The sequence below is a fragment of the Leucoraja erinacea genome, chromosome 1 (assembly GCF_028641065.1).
Source record: "Leucoraja erinacea ecotype New England chromosome 1, Leri_hhj_1, whole genome shotgun sequence".
Taxonomy (NCBI): Eukaryota; Metazoa; Chordata; class Chondrichthyes; order Rajiformes; family Rajidae; genus Leucoraja; species Leucoraja erinaceus.
Window position 1 is genome coordinate 26717104 of NC_073377.1, and position 24024 is coordinate 26741127.

The 24024-nt window shown below is 43.6% G+C and overlaps 1 protein-coding gene across 1 annotated transcript in view; it reads right to left on the minus strand.

Annotated features, from left to right (window-relative positions):
• LOC129693306 (A disintegrin and metalloproteinase with thrombospondin motifs 12-like) overlaps positions 1-24024 on the minus strand; it is a 548000-nt gene that overhangs the window by 295906 nt on the left and 228070 nt on the right. The window contains exons 7-9 of the mRNA XM_055632162.1: positions 20628-20777; positions 19803-19946; positions 8715-8859 (exon numbers count right to left, since the gene is read on the minus strand). Coding sequence (XP_055488137.1) covers positions 8715-8859; positions 19803-19946; positions 20628-20777 — 439 coding nt within the window. The remainder of the gene's footprint in view (positions 1-8714; positions 8860-19802; positions 19947-20627; positions 20778-24024) is intronic.

Genomic DNA, 24024 nt, shown 5'->3' on the forward strand with positions numbered 1-24024 from the left:
TTTAGTTTACTGTCACATGTACCGAGGTACAGTGAAAAGCTTTTGTTGCTAACCAGCCAGCGGAAAGGCAATACATGATTACAATCGAGCCATCCACAGTGCACATCTACATGATCAAGGGAATAATATGAATAACATTTAATGCAAGGTAAAGTCAAGTAACGTCCAATCATAGATTGTCTAGGTCTCTAATGAGGTAGATGGGGGTCAAGGAAAGAGTGTTCACGTCGAGGCCCTGTTTCCACCAATCTTTCCACCACCACGCACAAGCAGCACAAGAAGCACAAGAAGCGATAGACACCATTGTATGCAGAACAACTTCTAATTTTGGACTCAATAAGAAGAGGATGAGGTAGATAGTAGCTCAGGACTGCTCTCTAATTGTTGGTAGAATGGTTCAGTTGTATGCCCAACTCATCTATAGTTTTCCATTCCTGTCCCCTCCCCTCCACCCCCCTCCAATGCCTCAGTTTTCCATGGACGTTCAGTCCCTTTACACCTCCACCCCCCACCAGAAAGCTCTCAAGGCCGTCAAGTTGTCCTTTGAACGGAGACCCAATCAGTTCCCCTCTACTAACACCCTCCTCCACCTGGTAGAACTTGTCCTTATCAAGAAATCTACTATTTTGACACCTCTCACTTTCTTCAAGTTAAAGGTGTAGTCGTAGGCACTCATATGGGGGTCAGTTATGTCTGCCTTTTTGTGTAATAAGAAACTGCACATGCTGGCTTACACCGAAGATCGACACAAAATGCTGGAGTAAATCTGCAGGTCAGTGGTGGAGCACATTGCCAGGGGTGGTGGTGGAGGCAGATACAACAGTGGGATTTAAGAGGTTTTTAGTTGAGTTGAGTGAGATTAGTCTATTGTCACATGTACCGAGGTGCAGTGAAAAGCTTTTGTTGCGTGCTAACTAGCCAGCGGAAAGGCAATACATGGTTACAATCGAGTCGTCCACATTGTACAGATACATAATAAAGGAAATAATGTGAATAACGTTTAGTACAAAATAAATTCCAGTAAAGTCTGATCAAAGATAGTCCAAGGGTCTCCAATGGTTAAGGGGTTGGACAGGCTAGATGCAGGAAGATTGTTTCCGATGTTGGGGAAGTCCAGGACAAGGGGTCACAGCTTAAGGATAAGGGGGAAATCCTTTAAAACCGAGATGAGGAGAACTTTTTTCACACAGAGAGTGGTGAATCTCTGGAACTCTCTGCCACAGAGGGTAGTTGAGGCCAGTTCATTGGCTATATTTAAGAGGGAGTTAGATGTGGCCCTTGTGGCCAAGGGGATCAGAGGGTATGGAGAAAAGGCAGGTACGGGATACTGAGTTGGATGATCAGCCATGATCATATTAAATGGCGGTGCAGGCTCGAAGGGCCGAATGGCCTACTCCTGCACCTAATTTCTATGTTTCTATGTTTCTATGAGGTAGTTAGAAACTCAGGACTGTCCTCTGGTTGTGGTGGGATGGTTCACTTGCCTGATAACAGTTGGCAAGAAACAGTCCCTGAATCTGGGGGTGTGCGTTTTCACACTTCTAAACCTTTTGATTAAAGAGAGTGGGGCAAAGAGAGAGTGGCCTTGATTATGCCCTTGAAAAGGAGTAATTGTAAGGGAGGTTGGTTTGTATGATTGCCTGGGCTGCGTCCACAATTCTCCACAATTTTTTTCGGTCCTGGATGGAGCTATTTCCAAACCATGCTGTCATGCACCTCAATAAAAAAAAAATCTACAGCCCATTTGTAGACGTTCGTGATAGTTGTTGGAAACATGCCAAGCTTCCTAAGCCTTCTTGGTGTGCTTTCTTGGCCATTGCTTCAATATGGGTGGTTGTTGATATTTACTCCAGGGAATTTGAAGTTTTCCACCATGTCTACTTCGGCTCTGTCAATGCATCTGGGGTATGTGTACCAATTCATGCCTGAAATTGATCACTATCTCCTTTGTCTTGCTGACATTGATAAAAAGGTTGTTGTCTCAACACCAGGATGTGTGATTCTCAATCAGACGATGCTGAGCGCCCTACACAGACATCGCTTGCTTTGGACAGACTCAATGGAGGGGAGCGAGGAACCGGTGATGCGTTGGGCAATTTTCACCACCCTCTGCAATGCCTTCCGGTCGGAGACAGAGCAGTTGCCATACCATACTGTGATACAGTTGGTAAGGATGCTCTCGATGGTGCAGCGGTAGAAGTTCACCAGGATCTGAGGAGACAGATGGACCTTCTTCAGTCTCCTCAGGAAGAAGAGATGCTGGTGAGCCTTCTTGATCAGAGTTGAGGTATTGTGGGTCCAAGAGAGGTCATCGGAGATGTTAACACCCAGGAACCTGAAGCTAGAAACACGTTCCACCTCCGTCCCGTTAATGTGGATGGGGGTGTGCGTGCTGCCGCTGGACTTCCTGAAGTCTACAATGAGTTCCTTGGTCTTCTAGGGGTTAAGGGCCAGGTTGTTGTCAGCGCACCATGCTGCTAAGTGCTGGACCTCCTCCCTGTAGGCCGACTCATCGTTGTTGCTGATGCCCACCCTACAATCCCTAAAATTCCTAAAATCCCTGCCCTAAAATTTATATTTGCTGCTTTAATAAGCATTTCCAACATCTAAAATGAATGCATAAATAAAAGAAAAAAACGTGTGCTGCCGTATTAGATCCTGATTTGAGAGAGTAAGTCAAGTCGAGTTTATTCTGCACTGAGAACTGTATTCTGTGTAAGAACTATATTCTGCACTCTGTACCTTCCCATTCGCTCTACCTATTTTACTTGAGTCTGACATAACTGTATTCATGTATAGTACATGTTTGAATAGCGTGCAAAACACTTTTCACTGTACCTCGCTGTACATGACAATAATAAACATAAATCTTGTTGTATTGCACAAGTACAGTGACGTACAGGCACGTGGACTCAGACAACACACAAAAACTGAAGAAGGGTCCGAGCCAAAATGTGGTCTATCCATTTTCTCTGCAGATCTGCCTGACCGGCTGAGTTACTCCAGCACTTTGTGCTTTGCTCAAGATTCCAGAATTTGCTATTTCTTGTGGCGACATGGAAACATAAAAACATAGAAAATAGGTGCAGGAGTAGGCCATTCGGCCCTTTTAAGCCAGCACCGCCATTCAATATGATCATGGCCGATCATCCAAAACCAATATCCCTAGATTCCCTTATCCCTTGATTCCCTTAGCCCTAAGAGCTAAATCTCTCTTGAACACATACACTGCCTTCTGTGGCAGAGAATTCCACAGATTCACAACTCTCTGGGTGAAAAAGCTATTCCTCATCTTAGTCCTAAATGGCCTACCCCGTATTCTTAAACTGTCACCCCTGGTTCTGGACTCCCCCAACATCGGAAACATTTTTCCTGCATATAACCATATAACAATTACAGCACGGAAACAGGCCCTCTCGACCCTTCTAGTCCGTGTCGAACACGTATTCTCCCCTAGTCCCATATACCTGCGCTCAGACCATAACCCTCCATTCCTTTCTCGTCCATATAACTATCCAATTTATTTTTAAATGATAAAAACGAACCTGCCTCCACCACCTTCACTGGAAGCTCATTCCACACAGCCACCATTCTCTGAGTAAAGAAGTTCCCCCTCATGTTACCATCTACCCTGTCAACACCTCCAAGACTTTTATATGTTTCTATAAGATCTCATCCTTCTAAGTTCGAGCGAATACAAGCCCAGTCAACCCATTTTTTCATCATATGTCAGTCCTGCCATCCTGGGAATTAACCTGGTGAACCTATGCTGAACTGCCTCAATAACAATAATGTCCTTCCTCAAATTAGGAGACCAAAATTGCACACAAGTCGTGCCACCTGAACACAAGTCGTGGTCTGATCAACCACGGCTGGGTCGCCTGGGTGAGGGTGTCTGATGTTGAAAGACCCGAAACACCAAATGACCCCTGGTTACATCACTGATGATGTGTTCAGGAGCATCTATCGATATATTTGTATCAATCTATCAGGTGCGGTCTCACCAGGAGAGAGTAGGACCTCCTTGCTCCTAAGCTCAAATCCTCTCGCAATGAAGGCCAACATGCCATTGGCTTTCTTCACTGCCTGTTGTACCTGCATGCTTACTTTTAGTGACTGATGTACAAGCACACCCAGGTCTCCATGCACCTCCCCTTCTCCTAATCTGACACCATTCAGATAATAATCTGCCTTCCTGTTCTTCCCACCAAAGTGGATAACCTCACATTTATCCACATTATACTGCATCTGCCATGCTTCTGCCCACTCGTCCAACCTATCCAAGTCACCCTGTAGCCTCCTAGCATACTCTTCACAGTTCACACTGCCACCCAGCTTTGTGTCATCTGCACATTTTCTAATGTCACTTTTAATTCCTTCATCTAAATCATTAATGTATATCGTTAATAGCTGCAATCCCAGCACCGAGCCTTGCAGCACCCCACTAGTCACTGGCTGCCATTCTGAAAGGGACCCGTTAATCCCTACTCTTTGTTTCCTATCTGCCAACCAAGTTTCTATCCATGTCAAAACCCTACCCCCAATACCATGTGCTCTAATTTTGCCCACTAATCTCCTGCGTGGGACCTTATCAAATGCTTTCTGAAAGTTCAGGTACACTACATGCACTGGCTCTCCCTTGTTCATTTTACTTGTTACATACTCAAAAAATTCCAGATTAGCCAAGCCTAATTTCCTCTTCGTAAATCCATGCTGACTCGGACCAATCCTGTTACTGCTATCCTAATGCGCTGCTATTGCATCTTTAATAATTGACTCCAGCATCTTCCCCACCACCAATGTCAGGCTAATTGGTCTATAATTCCCTGCTTTCTCTCTCCCTCCTTTCTTAAAAAATGGGATAACATTAGCTACCCACCAATCCACAGGGACAGATCCAGAATCTATAGAACATTGGGAAATGACCACCAATGCATCCATGATTTATCGAGCCACCTCCTTAAGTACACTGGATGCAGACCGTCAGGACCTGGTGATTTATCAGCATTCAGTCCTATCAGTCTACTCAACACTATTTCCTGACATGTGAATTTCCTTCAGTTCCTCTGTCCCCTAGTACATATATAGATACATAGACAATAGGTGCAGGAGTAGGCCATTTGGCCCTTCGAGTCAGCACCGCCAATCAATGTGATCATGACTGATCATCCACAATCAGTACCCTGTTCCTGCCATATCCCCATATCCCTTGATTCCGCTAGCCCTAGGAGCTTGATCTAACTATCTTTGAATGTATCCAGAGAACCAGTCTCCATTGCCTTCTGAGGTAGAGAATTCCCCAGATTCACAACTCTATGTGTGAAAAAGTGTTTCCTCATTTCAAGTTCGTTCAAGTGAGTTTATTGTCATGTGTCCCAATGAAACTCTTGCGTTGCTTCAGCACAACAGAACATAGTAGGCATTGACTACAAAACAGATCAGTGTGTCCATATACCATTAATAAACACATGAATAAATAAATAGATAAAGTGCAAATAACAGATAATGGGCTATTAATGTTCAGAGTTTTGTCCGAGCCAAGTCTAATAGCCTGATGGCTGTGGGGAAGTAGCTATTCCTGAACCTGGTCGTTGCAGTCTTCAGGCTCCTGTACCTTCTACCTGAAGGTAGCAGGGAGATGAGTGTGTGGCCAGGATGGTGTGGGTCCTTGATGATACTGCCAGCCTTCGATGTGACTGCGATAAATCCCCTCGATGGAAGGGAGGTCAGAGCCGATGATGGACTGGGCAGTGTTTACTACTTTTTGTAGTCTTTTCCTCTCCAGGATGGTCAAGTTGCCGAACCAAGCCACGATGCAACCGGTCAGCATGCTCTCTACTGTGCACCTGTAGAATTTAGAGAGAGTCTTCCTTGACAAACCGACTCTCCGTAATCTTCTCAGGAAGTAGAGGCGCTGATTCTTAATAATTGCATCAGTGTACTCGGACCAGGAAAGATCTTCAGAGATGTGCACGCCCAGGAATTTGAAGCTCTTGACCCTTGCAACCATTGACTCGTTGATATAAACGGGACTAAATGGCTTGCCCTTTATTCTTAAACTGTGGCCCACGGTTCTAGACTTCTCTTTTATTTTTATACTGTCCTTGACTTCCCTTGTCAGCCAAAGTCGCCTCTTACTCCTCTGGAATCTTTCTTCCTCTTTGCAATGAGATGATCCTGCATCTTCTGGATTATTCTCAGAAATACCTGCCATTGCTGTTCCACCGTCATCCCTGCTAGGGTCCCTTTTCAGTCAACTTTGGCCAGCTCCTCCCTCATGCCTCCATAGTCCCCTTTGTTCAACTGCAATACTGACACTTCCGGTGTTACCATCTCCCTCTCAAATTGCAGATTAAAACATCATATTATGGTCACTACCTCCTATTGGTTCCTTTACCTTGAGTTCCCTTATCAAATCCGGTTCATTATACAAGACTAAATCCAGAATTGCCTTCTCCCTGGTAGGCTCCAGTACAAGCTGCTCTCAGAATCCATCAGGGAGGTCCTTCTCTAACTTCTTCCCTAAGGGGCTTTCTTTTCCCAACACTTTCCTGCACCTTCACGATTCTTGCTCACTTTCCTTACTTCTTTTATTTCTATCTTTTTTAAAGCTCGAAAAACGAAGTGGCACAACAAATGTAATAAGATATATCTGATGTGTATTATTGTAATTTACTGTACTTCTAATAAAAATAAAATAAAAAAAAAATAAAATAAAAAATAATCCATCTCGGAGGCACTCTACAAACTCCCTTTCTTGGGGTCCCGTACCAACCTGATTTTCCCAGGCTACCTACATGTTGAAACCTCCAATAACCACTGTAGCATTACCTTTGTTGCATGCCAATTTTAACTTCTGATGTAACTTGCACCCTGAATCCAGGCTACTATTGGGGGCCTGCAGATAATTCCCATTAGGGTTTTTTTTACCTCGATAATTTCTCAGTTCTATCCACAATGACACTACATCTTCTGATTCTATGTCACCCCTCACAAGTGACTGAATTTCATTCCTTACCAACAGAGCCACCCCACCCGCTCTGCCAACCTGTCTATCTTTTCGATAGGATGAAAACCCCTGAATATCCCAGCTATGATCCCCTTGCAGTCATTTCTCTGTAATTCCCACATCGTAAACCATAGTATAAACCTGTACTATAATATTTGATTTACTGAGGGAACTGTACATTTCTCCAGTGAGGGTCTGAGTTTGGTTCAGATGCTGTGACTGAACTAAATCGTTTCATCCATACACTGCAAATTTCAGCTATTTTAATTAACAAAGAGATTAAAAAAGCTAACGGACGAAGTTCTGTCTGTACAGTTATGATATAATATTGGGACATGTACACTTAACAAATGCCCACTATTCATCTTGAAAATGATTGAACATCATGTCCACTATTAGCTTTCAAATAAAGAATTAAAGGGATGCCATTGGACGAGCAAAAGTGCAAAACAGAGCTATGACTGCCAAATAGTGTTACATTGAATATAATCCTATTACATTCACGTGTTTGTAGATGCTGACTGAATGATTTATGTTCTCTGTTTGTAGATACTGACTTAGGGCGGCACGATGGCACAGCGGTAGAGTTACTGCCTTATGGCCTGTCCCACTTAGGTGATTTTTTGGGCGACTGCCGCAAAATTTTCAACATGTTGAAAATTATTCGGCGATAGTGACGGCAATTTTTGCTGTCCTAGGTTGTCGTAGGTTGTCGCCAGGTGTCGTAGGTGAATTCCATTAAAACTAGTCCCTGGCAGTCGCCTAAATAATCGCCTAAGTGGGACAGGCCCATTACAGTGCTTGTTGTCTGTACGGAGTTTGTACGTTCTCCCCGTGACCTGCGTGGGTTTTTTCCGAGATCTTCGGTTTCCTCCCACACTCCAAAGACATACAGGTTTGTAGGTTAATTGGCTTGGTGTAAATGTAAATTGTACCTAGTTTGTGTAGGATAGTGTTAATGTGCGTGGATCCCTGGTCGGCGTGGTCTCAGTGGGCCGAAGGGCCTGTTTCCGCACTGTATCTCTAAACTAAACTAAACCAAACTAAATTAGAAAATGTTGTTCTGTTTGACTGCAAACCACTGTCCTGTGGTATCGACCTCGCCTTTACTGTACCTTTTTCTCAATGCAGCACTCTGACAAGCCTATGAAAATCAGCTGCTGCAATACCTCTATTGCTTTGCACAATCTCCCTATAAAGTACTCTGACTGCATGAAGAAACTCAATATTTTCTGAGTTCTGAGTAACCACTTAATAATAGAGGTTACTTTGAAAATAGAATTTCATTCATTTCAATTTAACCAATTTTCAACTTAGTCCATGGTATAAACAGCTTTACATTTATTTAATCAACAATGTGGGAGTTTAAAAATTATTTTCTGAGAATAAAATTATTCTTGTCAAGGACATTCGAACCTTTAGGGCGCCTCTTCCAATATTTTGATGACCATATAATTTAAATTATTTTAAGTACACTTCATCCTCATTATCCTCCAATCTGCTTATTTGCCCCAGGCTCCATCACTCTTTTCTCTCAGAAATACATCAGTTTTGCTAACAAACACAGACAAGAAGGAGCAACATAACAAGCAGTTTTCAAGATTTTTATTTTCTGTGTCCGAATATTTGAATATAATGGAGTAATTTGTCCTCTTACATCTGCTGGCCACATTCCCAATGATAAATAAACTGAGGAGATACTTACATCCATTTCCTCACAGAAGGTAGAGTTGGGTCCATACTGGAGTTGACATTGATGATGGACATCATACAGCACTCCTGGAGCTATGGTGGGAATCGTTAACTCCTGCTCAGACGGCGGATCATTGAGACAGAAACCCCAGCCTCGACTGTGGGGAGAAGAACAAAATAATTCAAAGAATGTTTAATTAAGGGAAATTCTTGCAGGCATGGAGCTTAATGCCAAACTACATTACAGGGAGCATTTGCGGATACGAGTGCAATTTCACTTAATTTTCAATTTAATGTGCAGCACCTTCTCCTGTCTGGATAGGCAAGGTAGCAAGCACCTTGAGGGAGAACTTCCATCTCTCTCACAGACGCCTTGTTCTCTTGTGGTGATTAGACCTGGCATTCCCATTCTGCATAAGTGTGGAGCATGAAGAACCAATTCTTGCTTCATTGCTTGAAAGCTGGAGAAAAACGTCAATAGACAATAGACAATAGGTGCAGGAGGAGGCCATTCGACCCTTCTAGCCAGCACCGCCATTCAATGTGATCATGGCTGATCATCCACAATCAGTACCCTGTTCCTGCCTTCTCCCCATATCCACTGACTCCACTATCTTTAAGAGCCCTATCTAACTCTCTCTTGAAAGTATCCAGAGAACTGGCCTCCACCGCCCTCTGAGGGAGAGAATTCCACAGACTCACAACTCTGTGTGAAAAAGTGTTTCCTCATCTCTATCCTAAATGGCTTACCCCTTATTCTAAACTGTGCCCCCTGGTTCTGGACTCCCCCAACATCAGGAACATGTTTCCTGCCTCTAGCATATCCAAACTCTTAATAATCCTATATGTCTCAATAAGATCCCCTCTCATCCTTCTAAATTCTCTTAGCATATGACATCCCGCCATCCCAGGAATTAATCTTGTGAACCTATGCTGCACTCTCTCAATAGCAAGAATGTCCTTCCTCAAATTTGGATACCAAAACTTCACACAATACTCCAGGTCTTACTAGGGCCCTGTACAACTGCGGAAGGATTATAAAATCCCTGCAAGGTTGTCGGGGCTGCCAAAGCCAGAATACTATTTGTAATACTAATGCTATTCCCAGGAATGACTGCACTATGGTGATGCTCCTGACAAGGACTCAACAGAAATTTGGAGTAAACTCCTCCATTCCCTGTGCTCGCTGCCAAGTGTATGGAAAGGTTACTGTATAGCTGTCACATTTTCCTCTCTAATCTGAGGCAGTCAATAGCATCATGTATGTTCTCTGTAGCAGGAATAGGGATGCTCCCCAGCCAACTGATTTCCATTCATTCCCAGCTATGTATGGAGTATTGTGTACAGTTTTGGTCTCCTAATTTGAGGAAGGACGTGAGGCAGCGCAGCGTAGGTTCACGAGACTGATCCCTGGGATGGCGGGACTGTCATATGAGGATAGATTGAAAAGACTAGGCTTGTATTCACTGGAGTTTAGAAGGATGAGGGGGAATCTTATGGAAACATATAAAATTATAAAAGGACTGTACAAGCTAGATGCAGGAAAAATGTTCCCAATGTTGGGCGAGTCCAGAACCAGGGACCACAGTCTTAGAATAAAGGGGAGGTCATTTGAGACTGAGGTGAGAAAAAACTTTTTCACCCAGAGAGTTATGAATTTATGGAATTCCCTGCCACAGAGGGCAATGGAGGCCAAATTTCTGGATGGATTTAAGAGAGAGTTAGATAGAGCTCTAGGGGCTAGTGGGGTCAAGGGATATGGGGAAAAGGCAGGCACGGGTTATTGATTGGGGACGATCAGCCATGATCACAATGAATGGCGGTGCTGGCTCGAAGGGCCGAATGGCCTCCTCCTGCACCTACTTTCTATGTTTCTATGTGACCCTACAATCTACTAGAAAAAAGACAAATATCCAAATGGATTCTGCCAGATTGTGGGCATATGCTGCATATGTTTTGTGTTATGATGCCCTCCCCTTTGCCTTCCCCCAGTGAGCCATGTACAGGGATCTGAGGTGGAAACAAGAGTCAATTATTGACAAGAGCGGCTCAGTGGTAGAGTTGCTGCCTTGCAGTGCCAAGGTTCAATCCGCACTACAGGTGCTGTCTGTACTGAGTTTGCACATTCGCTCTTTGACCACGTAGATTTTCTCTGGGTGCTCTGGTTTCATCCAACATTCCAAAGACATGCAGTTTTGCAGGTTAATTGGCTTCTGTAAATTGTTTTTAAGCGTGTAGGATAGAAGTGGTGTACGCAGTGATTGTTGGTTAGCGCAGACTCGGTGGGCCGAAGGGCCTTCTTCCACACTGAAAAAAATTTCCACAAGAAAATATTGATGTAATGTTTGGCTGATATCCGTTTGGGCAGCACAGTGGCACCGCGGTAGAGTTGCTGCCTCACAGCACTTGCAGCACCGGAGACCCAGATTCAATCCTGACTACAGATGCTGTCTGCACGGTGTTTGTACATTCTCCCCTCTAATTTTCTCTGTGATTTTCGGTTTTCTCCCACACTACAAAGATGTACAGGTTTGTCGGTTAATTGGCTTGGTATAAGTGTAAATTGTCCCTAGTGTGTAGGATAGTGTTAATGTTCGGCATTTGCTGGTCGGTGCGGACTCAGTGGGCCGAAGCGCCTGTTTCCACACTGTATCTTTAAACTAAATTAAAACAAAACTGCTGGAGGCGGAATACACCACTAGCCCCTTCAAGTCTTCCCCACCATTTAATAAGCTGATGGCTGATCTATGCTGGCGTCAAATCCACTTCTACGCCATTTCTTCATCACCCTCTATTCCTCGATCAATCAAATATTTCCTAGAATGTTGCCTGGGTTCAAACAACTAAGTTACAGAGAAAGGTTGAATAAGTTAGGTCTTTATTCTCTGGAGCGCAGAAGGTTAAGGGGGGGACTTGATAGAGGTCTTTAAAATGATGAGAGGGATAGACAGAGTTGATGTGGACAAGCTTTTCCCTTTGAGAATAGGGAAGATTCAAACAAGAGGACATGACTTCAGAATTAAGGGACAGAAGTTTAGGGGTAATATGAGGGGGAACTTCTTTACTCAGAGAGTGGTAGCGGTGTGGAATGAGCTTCCAGTGGAAGTGGTGTCGGCAGGTTCGTTGGTATCATTTAAAAATAAATTGGATAAGCATATGGATGAGAAGGGAATGGAGGGTTATGGTATGAGTGCAGGCAGGTGGGACTAAGGGAAAAAAAGTTGTTCGGCACGGACTTGTAGGGCCGAGATGGCCTGTTTCCGTGCTGTAATTGTTATATAGTTATATGGTTATATGGTTAAATATTTATCCATCGCCACTTCAAGATGATCAAGCTTCCACCGCACACTGGGGCAGAGAACCTTCTTCTTGCGTATGGCGTGCACAGCCTAAAGTTGTGGGTCAACTTGTCCTATTTGATCTTGTTTGTGCACATCAGGTTGATTGCATTAGTCGAAACAGAGTGGACCACGTGAAGGTTGCAATCTCCCACCCCGCGGCAGAGAATTCCAGATATTCACCACCTCTGCAAGAAGAAATTATAAATTACTGGCCCCACAACTTGTAATTATTTTCCTTTGTTCAAGACTCTCTCACTAATTGAAACATCCCAAACTCTACCTTGTCAACCTGCTTAGGGTCGTCTTTGTTTGAAAAAGATCACCCATCATACTTGTACATTCCCAGGCATATAGGACCAATCTATATTTTCCCTTTGGTTGAACAACCCACTCATCCCAAGAACTAACCTGGCGAATCTCCTTTGTACTGACTCTGATATTACTATATCATTCTTTCGGGAAGGAGATCAAAACTGTAGCAAAGAGTGTGGTGTTTGAAGTTATACAAAATGGCAAAGTGTGTATCAGGTCAGATATAATTCCCTTCTGTTACTTATTCCAAGTAACTGGGCTCAAGGTTTCCTGACCAGGGTGCTCCATTGCTCAGAGTCAATCCATGTTAATTCTGTGTGGTACGGAAAATGATTGAGAATAATTAGTTTGCTTTGACTTAGATGCAATGAATGGAGTTGATCACAGTTGAAATTATAGCAATTGGCAGCAAACTTAGGATTTCAACATCAAAACACGGTACAACTCATGGAGATCAAATTAGTTGGTGGAAGGAGGAAGCAGTGTTGCTTAAATTGACAAGGCACAGAAAGATGAGAATTAAAAAAATATGTGGTGTTGTTGATATCAGAGGGAGTGATCAAGGAACATGCAGAGCAGTTAGAGGAATGTAAGATGGATGAGATACAGCAGAAAATAATTGTCCAATATAAAAACTATTACTGCTACAGGTTGGAGTCTCAGCGGACTAAAGGCTGAGTAAAGGTAGCTGTGATTTATAAATCCCAAAAGCATCAATCACTAGTCAAATATTCCAGATTAAAAGTTTTAATAGCAGATTTCCATTCACAAAAAGCTATTATTGGACTTTCAAAAAAGGCAATCAAATAAAGTTTTCATTTATTCCCCAGCTACATCTTTAAATTGCATATAATTTGTTTTTCACATTTTAGTCTCCTTTGCCACAATCCCATCGTTTTTACAAGATTATCAGGCTGACATGAAAACCAAACTTTATATTTGTGGACATGCTCTCACCCACACAATGTTATAAAAAGCAGCAGTGAATCTGGAGTGTAGTACTCTGGAATATCCCCAAATTGTTAGTATTTAGTCATAGCTTCCTTCACTGTTCATTGGTTTCCGATTTGACATTAAAAATCAAAAGGTACACTCTCTAAGGTGAAGGTTACTGTTGGAAATCATCCATCGCTGCACCTAATGGGACACTGCTATCCCACCTCTGCAACTGGATCCAGAACCATAGACCACACTCACAATGCTATTTCCTAGCTCCAGGAGTTTGGACATCAGTTTGGTTAGAATTCTTGGGCTGAAGACAGTGCTGTAGTTCATAAATAGGAGTCTCTAATATGTGTCCTTGTTATCTAGATATTCCCAGGATGAATGGTGGGAAGGTGGCATCTTCTGCATACCTGTTGTATTAGCAGGCAGATTATAATGGGTTAGGCTTGCTGGGCACCAGTGTCCCACAATTAATCAGGGCTGCCTGGGTTGCTAGAGTTGATGTACACCATAACCAGCCTCTCAAAGCACTTTCACGATGGTGGATATCAGAGCGACCAGACAGTAGTTATTATGGTACCTGTACTTTGAAAAAATAATACCTTGAATATGTGTAACTGATTTTCTTCATGTGATGTGAGTTTCCAACTATAATTCGCAATATCTGCAGTAGTCACTCGTGGCAGCTGCAAAAATGGCATCTGACATAAGTCATTTCCTAAAATCTCAATTTACTCCAATATTTGTGGTCAGTTTATCTCTAAAAGTCGATCTTTAATGCTACCTACTTTCTAAAAAAAATAATCCCTCCAGCGGCTTTTCAATATTTCTCCCTTCTAATCCATAGCTTATTTATCCTTGCCTTTGCTGTTTTTAATACACTGGTATGTGATCTCATGAAGCACAATCTTCTCTACAAGCTTGCAAAAAAAATATGGTCATTTGGTTTATTTTACACATTTTCATTGCCATTTGGGATTTTCCCTGCACACACACGAGTACGTTTAAAGAGGCTTAAACTTGACAGAACAAGGGTCACCATTTTCATTAGGTTTTGGAACATGCAGTTGAATTGAAAGCAAAAGCTGAGGTGCCTGCCACTGCTCTGAATTGTCAGTCAGTCACATGGTTTGTAATGTAGGAAGTGCACTAACCAATATTTGCACGCACTAAGGCAATGATCAGCAATTTGATCATCAGATATCTGCTTTTAATAATTGAAGCCAAATACCAATCCTCCACTACGCACTAGTGACGTGGAATTGTCTGCCTAGCTGAGAGTACAATTAAAGCCTCAATTTATTGTTTCACCTCAAAAACAGCATGACCAACAATGCCACACTCCCTCTATATTGCAACAGATGCCAGCCTGAATTATGTACCCAGTCCTTGAAATGGGACTCACCCACAACCTTTGTTGGAGATATTCATCTCACATCTTCTGCAAGGGAGGCAAGGAATCGATTGGGAACTCACCCTTCCAGAGATTATATCTGTGGGTGACAGCTACACTGGCCATTATAACATACACTAATTTGATGCACAGAAAGTCGAGGAGTAAATAGCAATGCCACTGGAACAAATAACCAGCTGTCAATCCACTCCCTGATTGGCTGTGCTTGGAATCAAACTAGGATTGTTTTCTCTGGAGTATCAGAGGAAAGGGAGACATGATAGAAGTATACACAACTGTTAGAGGCGTTGATAGGGTAGATATTTAATCCATTTGCTACCCTTTGACTGGATTTGATTGATCATTGTCTTCAACTTCCTCTGGACCCACTCCAGCACATCCTTCCTCTGATATGGGGCCCACAACTATTCATAATATGTAAAATGCGGTCTGACCAAAGCCACATAAAGCCTCAGCATTACATCACTGTTTTTGTATTGTTGCCCTCTCCGAATAAATGGCAAGTTGTCATTGTCAGCAGCATTTTGCAATGCAGACAGGCCTTATCATTACTCCAGCATTTTGTGCCTTTATAAAGAAAATGATTGAGGTTAGATTGTAGATGACACAGTAGTCTAGCACAGAAATAAGGCATTTTGACCTCTCCTACCTCTGATACTATTTAAGATACTACAGTGCCCTCAATAATGTTTAAGACAATGACCCATCATTTATTTATTTATCTCTGTACTCCACAATTTTTGATTTGTAATGGAAAACATCACATGTGGTTAAAGTGCACATTATTAAGATTTTTATACACATTTTGGTTTCACCATGTAGAAATTACAGCAGTGTTTATACATAGTCCCCCCATTTCAGGGCACCATAATGTTTGGGACACGTGGCTTCACAGGGGTTTGAAATTGCTCAGGTGCATAATAATTGCTCCTTAATGCAGGTGTAGTAGCTGATGGTAGTAGCATAATGAATTCAGACGTGTATAGACACATGCTATCTGCTCAAGTTCAAACAAATGCCTCAAAACATTAGCTGGTGGTTCATTCTACAGCAAGACAATGATCCCAAACATACTGCTAAAGCAACAAAGGAGATTTTCAGCTAAAAAATGGTCAATTCTTGAGTGGTCAAGTCAATCACCCGATCTGAACCCAAGTGAGCACGCCTTTGATATGCTCCAGCGATAACTGAAGGGGACTAGACCCCAAAACAAGCATAAGCTAAAGTTGGCTCCAGTACTGGCCTGGCAGAGAATCACCAGAGAAGACACCCAGCAACTGGTGATGTCCATGAATCGCAGACTTCAAACAGTCATTGCATGCAAAGGATATGCAACAAAATACTAAACATGACTACTTTCATGTACATGACATTGCTGTGTCCCAAACATTATAGTGCCCTGAAATAGGGGGGGAACTATGTATAAACACTGCTGTGATTTCTACGTGGTGGAACCAAAATGTATAAAAATGGCCTTTATTAAAATTGGACAATGTACACTTTAGTCACGTGTGATTTTTTTCTCAATTTTTTTCTCAATTTTTGGAGTACAGAGACAAATGATTAAATAAAAGGTCTTTGTCCCAAACATCATGAAGGGCACTGTAGTATCTTAAGAGGTAGTCAACGTCAAAATGCCATCTTTCTGTGCTAGTCAACTGTGTCATCTACAATCTATTCACAATACATTTTTTAAAAGGCCAAAATGCTGGAGTAACTCAGCAGGTCAGGCAGCATTTCTGGAGAGCATGAATAGGGGACATTTCGGGCAGGAGCCTATTTCAGACTGAAGAAGGACTCTAACTCAAAACGTTGTCTGAAGAAGGGACCTGACCTGAAATGTCACCTATCGATGCTGTCGAGAGATGCTGCTTGACCCGCTGACTTACTCCAACACTTTGTATCTTCTTTTGCAAACCCGCATCTGTAATTCCTTGTATCCTCAATACATCAAAGATGGCTACCGGGTACTTCAAGACCAAGGCTTCTTCATGCAAACCAACCCAACATGGGGAACACGCATGCAACAGATGCAATGTTTCTATTCAAAATGTGATGGAGCAGGATATTCGGATGATGAAACTTAAATGATTCTACCCATCTCTGTCCAGACTAGCTCTTCAGTACTTAGCAGGAGTGAGTGTACACTGCAAAATGTCATTGTGGATGTTTAGGCCTTTCAACTGGCTCTGCAATGTGTCCCCACACATTATTATCTGAATGGTGGCCGATTAGGGAAAGGGGAGATTCAACGAGACCTGGGTGTCATGGTACACCAGTCATTGAAAGTAGGCATACAGGTGCAGCAGGCAATGAAGAAAGCGAATGGTATGTTAGCATTCATAGCAAAAGGATTTGAGTATAGGAGCAGGGAGGTTGTACAGGGTCTTGGTGAGACCACACCTGGAGTATTGCGTACAGTTTTGGTCTCCTATTCTGAGGAAAGACATTCTTGCCATATAGGGAGTACAGAGAAGGTTCACCAGACTGATTCCTGGGATGTCAGGACTTCCATATGAAGAAAGACTGGATAGACTTGGCTTGTACTCGCTAGAATTTAGAAGATTGAGGGGGGATCTTATAGAAACTTACAAAATTCTTAATGGGTTGGACAGGCTAGATGCAGGAAGATTGTTCCAGATATTGGGGAAGTCCAGAACAAGGGGTCACAGTTAAAGGATAAGGGGGAAATCTTTTAGAACCGAGATGAGAAAAACATTTTGCACACAGAATCTCTGGAATTCTCTGCCACAGAATGTAGTTGAGGCCAGTTCATTGGCTATATTTAAGAGGGAGTTAGATGTGGCCCTTGTGGCTAAAGGGATCAGGGGGTATGGAGAGAAGGCAGGTACAGGATACTGAGTTGGATGATCAGCCATGATCGTATGGAATGGCGGTGCAGGCTCGAAGGGCCGAATGGCCTACTCCTGCACCTATTTTCTATGTTTCTATAGGAAGACAAGCACAAGGAAGAAAATGGGTTGGAGGAAGAGGATGTGAGAAGGTAGCTTCTTGGACTGGAGGCCTGTGACTAGTGGTGTGTCTCATGGTTCGGTGTTGGGCTCATTACTGTTTGTCATCTATATCAATGATTTGGATGAGTACGTACAGGGCAAGATTATCAAGTTTGCTGATGATACAAAAGTGGTTGGTTTTGGAGATGGTTGTGAAAGAATGCAGCAGAATCTGGATCGATTGGCCAGGTGGGCCAGGTGGAATTTAATAGAGATAAGCATGAGGTGTTGCATTTTGGGACGTCTAACAAGGACAGGGCATACACAGTGAATTGGAGGCCTATGGGTAGTGTTGTAGAGCAGAGGGATCTAGGAGTGCAGATGCATGGTTCCTTGAAGGTCGTGTCTCAGGTAGATAAGGTGGTCAAAAAGGCTTTATGCACATTGGCATTCATCAGTCAGACTATAGAGTATAGAAGTTGAGAGGTCATGGTGCAGTTGTATAAGATATTGGTGAGACCACATTTAGAATATTGTGTTCAGTTCTGGGCACCATGTTATAGGAAAGATATGGTCAACCTTGAAAGGGTTCAGAGAAGATCTACGAGGATGTTGTCAGGACTAGAGGGTGTGAACTATAGGGAGAGGTTGAGTAGGCTGGGTCTCTATTCCATGGAACACAGGAGGATGAGGAAAGAGTTATAGAGGTATACAAAATCATGAGAGGAATAGATTGGGTAGATCCACAGAGTCTCTTGCCCAGAGTAGGGGAATTGAGGACAAGAAGACCTATGTTCAAGATGAAGGGGAAATGTTTAATAGGAATCTGAGGGTAACTTTTTTCACACAATGGGTGGTGGGTGTTTGGAACAAGCTGCCAGATAAGGTAGTTGAGGCTGGGACTATTCCAATGTTTAAATAACAGTTAGAAACAGGTAGAAGGATAGGACGGGTTTGGAAGGATATGGACCAAGAGCAGGCAGGTAGGACTAGTGTAGCTGGGACATGTTGGGCTGAAGGACCTGGGCAAGTTGGGCAGAAGGGCCTGCTTTTATCACTCTATGACTCTCTGACTCTATGCTAATGCATCTTAGACAACCACTCTATGGTAAACCATGACTGGACAGCATCACATTTCAAATAAAATTCCTCTTTAACAACATCGCTTTCATTCCCTCAGCTGCTGATCATCATAGTGTGCATGGCAACAATTAAAAAAATAAAAGCTTTCACCGACATGCATACCCAAACATTTGGAAGTATGAAAGCATGACAAATAATACAGAGAAGTAAACAAAACACCTGATGAACTATCTTAATGTCAATCTTCCACCTGGGTCAATATGTGCTAATAGTCTTGATCACCAAGGGGGAAAGCACAGCTCAAAACATCATGCAAGATTGATTACACATTCACAGGCTTCTAGTGAGGTTTCAAGTATATCAAGCATTTCATCCTTCGTTCCCATTGGACTTATTTTGTAAGCCGTCTGATCAAACCCATGATCGGAGTCGTCCACTGAAGACATTTCTTGATTCGTGTGTACGAAAACTGTGCAAGCAGGTTTTTGCCACATCCCGTCTGTCTACCCTAAGTACAGGCTACCCACACCTACTGTTTCATTGTGAGTAGATTCTACCTACAAGCTATGTTCTAACATATTTTTAAATGTGCACACCCTATATAAAAGGTTTATTGATCTCCGGGATGGCAGGGTTTGATGTGGTTTTGAAGAAGAATGTTGACTTTTCACTTTGATGAATTCTTTGAAAAGCCCATGTAGTGGATGGCTTGCTGTGAGCCGTTCAAAAGAACTGGCAAAACCCTGCCAAAATCTTTTATGGTTCTATGCTCGGGTCTGATCATTTTAAAATTAGTATGCATAAACACAGAGAGTCCAACAACCTGAGTATCAAAGAAAATACAAAGCATTTCACGAAACTGCTGCTTTGCAAATTTTCATATGCAATAACTTCTCGTTTTTATTTCTGATCAATAAAGTCATCCCTTGTCATGTCACAGCGGAACAATTTCCTTCATGAAAAACGAGGCTATTTGTGAGCAAAACAAAACTGAAATTTGAAAGATTATTGAACGCAAACTATAAAATGGAAGATATAAGTTAATTACTCACTCTAGAAAGCGTGTGATGTAATCTTTACTGCAGTGTGACCACACGAGAGGAGAATGATCATACTGCAATTGTCGAGACATGATGAAGTGATAGTTCTCCATGGGTTCACAGTCATTACTCTGCCCATCATGCTGCATGCCAAAACTGCAGAAATAACACCACGTATTTCATGAGCTATATTGCCAGAAAGGTTGTATACATTCATTCTGAAAGATTTCAAATTATATTCATCTTTCTTATTCCACATATTACCTTTACATTTCTACAGATAATTAATTAAATCACTCACTGATAAACAAAGTTGTATTCACTGGGTCTCCCTCAGTTGGGGGATCTCAAAGTGAGGAGGATGTTCTCTATGAGTGACAAATGTATTGTGTGTGTGTGTGTGTGTGTGTGTGTGTGTGTGTGGGTGTGTGGGTGTGTGTGTGTGTGTGTGTGTGTGTGTGTGTGTGTGTGTGTGTGTGTGTGTGTGTGTGTGTGTGTGTGTGTGTGTGTACTTATGAGTATGTGTATATATATACACACTGAACATTTTTTTTCTCTCTCGTTAACCATCTTGTTTACAGTGTGCTATGTTTACATATTCTTTGGGCTGCAGCAAGTGAGAATTGCATTGCTCCATCTGGGACATATGACAATAAAACACTCTTGACTCTTGAATGATAATTTCAATCTTCCCTCATCTTGGCCAGCTGTGGACCAATGAAGAATATCTCAATGGAGAACGGTTTGTCCCAATAATCCAAACTAATTCAGTAGATCTATATATAGGAAATGAAATGTGAAGAGAATTACATTGTCTGCTCATAACAGATGAGATACCTGTGTCCAATCTCATGTGCGATGGTGAATGCTACAGGCAAGCCAGAATCTTCATTAACATTGCAGCTTCGGTGTGGTTGGCACATTCCCGAGACATGAGATAGCCCCAGCGTCTCACAGGGACGATTCATCCCAGAACAGAGATCCTTCCTGCAGTTAAAATGTATTTAGTTCAGTCAAAAATTAGCCAACATGTCCTGAATTTACATAAATCAAACTAGTACTAACAGTTCTGTTAATCTCTATGCCAATATTTGCTTCCAATTTCATTAGCATTAGCTAGCGTGTTACAAGCATTCCTTTCATACAGCCGACAGGAACTTCTGAACTTCGGTTCCTGCAGCTACATCAACTTTTTGGTCGAACTCCATCTCGCTCCTGAACTAACTAGAACAGCAGAGCAGCGGAGCAGCCGAACATCAGAGCGCACCAAACCAGCTCGGCCGACCGGAAGCACCCACAGACCGCGACGCCAACGCAAGCACCGCCGCAGATGCCGAGGTGGGTTAAAGGCCAGGTTAGAGCTAGCCCCACACAGGCTAGCAATTACTAGCCTTTTCCTCGCCAACGTACGCTCACTGGCAAACAAAATGGACAAACTCCGGCTACGGATCACCTCCCACAACCGGATCAAAGACTGCAGCATCTTGATCTTCACGGAAACTTGGCTCAACATCGACGTTCCTGACAGCGCCATCCAGCTATCGGGGCGTCATTTATTCCGAGCGGACAGGACAACAGACTCCGGTAAGACCAGAGGTGGGGGTCTGTGCATTTATGTAAATAAAGCATGGTGCACGGACACTACCATCATCGAGAGTCACTGCTCAGCTAACCTTGAGTTCCTCTTGGTTAGATGCAGACCGTTCTATCTGCCCAGAGAGTTCACCTCCACTGTTGTGACTGCAGCCTATATTCCTCCTGATGCTAATGCAAAGCTTGCAATGAAAGATCTGCATACTGCCATTAGCAAACAACAGACTCACAACCCCGAGGCAGCCTTCATTGTTGCGGGTGACTTCAATCACTCCAACCTGAAGACTGTACTCCCCAAATTCCACCAACATGTCTCCTTCGCCACTAGAGTAGACAAGACACTGGACAAAGTCTACACTAACATGGCTGAAGCCTACAAAGCCGTCCCCCTCCCCCACCTTGGACAGTCTGATCACCTCTCATTGTTCCTGCTCCCAAATTACTCCCCACTCATCAGATGTGTTAAACCCACTGTGAGGACCGTTAGTCTGGTCAGAGGAGGCGGACTGCACACTTCAGCAGTGTTTTGGAAACACTTACTGGAAGGCGTTTGCAGCCCAGGCCACCCTTGACTCCCACACGAACATTGACTCTTATACATCCTCTGTTTTGGACTTTATCAACTCCACCATCAACAGTGTCACCTCCCTCATACGGATTACCACATTCCCGAATCAGAAGCCATGGATGAACAGCGAGGTCAGGCTACTGCTGAAAGCACAGGACACCGCTTTCAGGTCAGGCGATGCTCGAGCCTACAGTTCATCCAGGGCTAACCTGAAGAGGGGCATCAAGAAGGCCAAGCATAGCTACAAGCTAAGGATTGAGGAGCACTTCAATAACAACTCCGACCCCCGACGCATGTGACAAGGCATCCAGGCCATCATGGACTATAGATCCACCAACACCACCCCCACATCCAGTGACGCCTCCTTCCTTGAGGAGCTTAACCAATTTTATGGCCGCTTTGACAGGGAGAATCAAGAGACAGCCATCAAGGCTGTGCTCCCTGCTGATCACCAGCCCCTCACACTCACCCCCTACGATGTGTATGTGGCACTGAGCAGGATTAATGCACGAAAGGCTGCCGGCCCTGACGGCATCCCCGGGCGCGTGGGGGGGTGGGGGGGGACTGGCAATCACCAAGGTGCAGAGTTAAGTTGTGTAACAGCTGCAGGGAAGAAGCTGTTCCTGAACCTGCTGGTCTGGCAACGGAGAGCCAAGATGGCTGCGCGCCAGGACGCTGCAGCTGTGAGCTCTCCTAGATTGAATTGTTTTTTCGTCTTATCTCTGTTTGTTTGGTGGGAATTGTGCCAGGGTACACCAAACACGATTCACTTCACCCGAGAATCGCTAACTTTTATTGGAAAGACGCAACAACTGGGGGTTTCGTGTACTTTCCAACATACACACGAGATTCCAGCAGAGATCAGCAGAGCACCGGGGTCCCCATGGATAACCTCCCCCAACAGTCACCGCAGGAGACGGAGAGACCGCAAACGGAAGCGAGGGCGTAGAGCCGGCGTGCTAACTCGGCTAATGAGGAATCCGCACAGACCACCACTCCCCAGCCTCTTTGTCTCCAACGCCAGGTCTCTTAACAACAAGATGGGCGAACTAAGACTCTGTTTATCATCACAATCAGCTATCCAGGATAGTTGTGTTCTGATAATCAGTGAGACCTGGCTCCATCCTGGAATACCTGATGCTGCTATCGAGCTAGCGGGCCGGGCTACTCACCGCAGTGACAGAACCGAAGCCTCAGGTAAACAATGCGGGGGGGGGGGGGGGGGGGCTGGTGGTTGTTTTTACGAACAATAACTGGACTACAGGATGCTACTGTTACTGAGAGACATTGCTCACCAGACTTAGAAATGATGGTAGTTAAATGCAGGCACTACCATCTCCCAAGAGAGTTTTCTATGGTTTTTATTACATCCGTGTACTTAGCTCCGGAGGCTAAAGCTAATGTAGCACTGGGCTACCTGCTAAATGCGATCAACAAACAACAGAACTCACATCCTAATGGGGTTTTTATCGTGGCTGGTGACTTTAATCACACCAACTTAAAGAAAGTATTGCCACGGTTTGTGCAACATGTTAAATGCCCAACTTGAGGGGAAAACACACTAGACTGTGTTTATTCTAACATTCCTAAAGGTTACAGAGCCTTACCCCTCCCCCCCTTGGACAGTCAGACCACCAGTCATTGTTGTTAATCCCAGCCTACATCCCCATCAGTAGAAAGCAGAAACCCACTACCAGGATCATTAAAACTTGGCCAGAGGATGCAACCTTACAACTGCAGGACTGCTTTCAGAGCACAGACTGGAGTTTATAACCAGGACCTAGATGAGTACACTGCAGCAGTACTCTTCTACATCAGATGTTGTGTGGAATGTGTCACCATCAACAAGTGCATCCGTGTCTTTCCCGAACAGGAAACCATGGATGACTACGGAGGTCCAGCGTCTTCTGAAGGAGCGGGACTTGGCCCACAAATCTGGCAACAAAGAACTGTACAGCACTGCCAGACACAACCTTAAGCGGGGCATTAAATCAGCCAAAATGTCCTAAAAGGAGAAGATCGAGAACCATTTCACCTCCAGGGATACAGCACGCATGTGGCAGGGAATACATC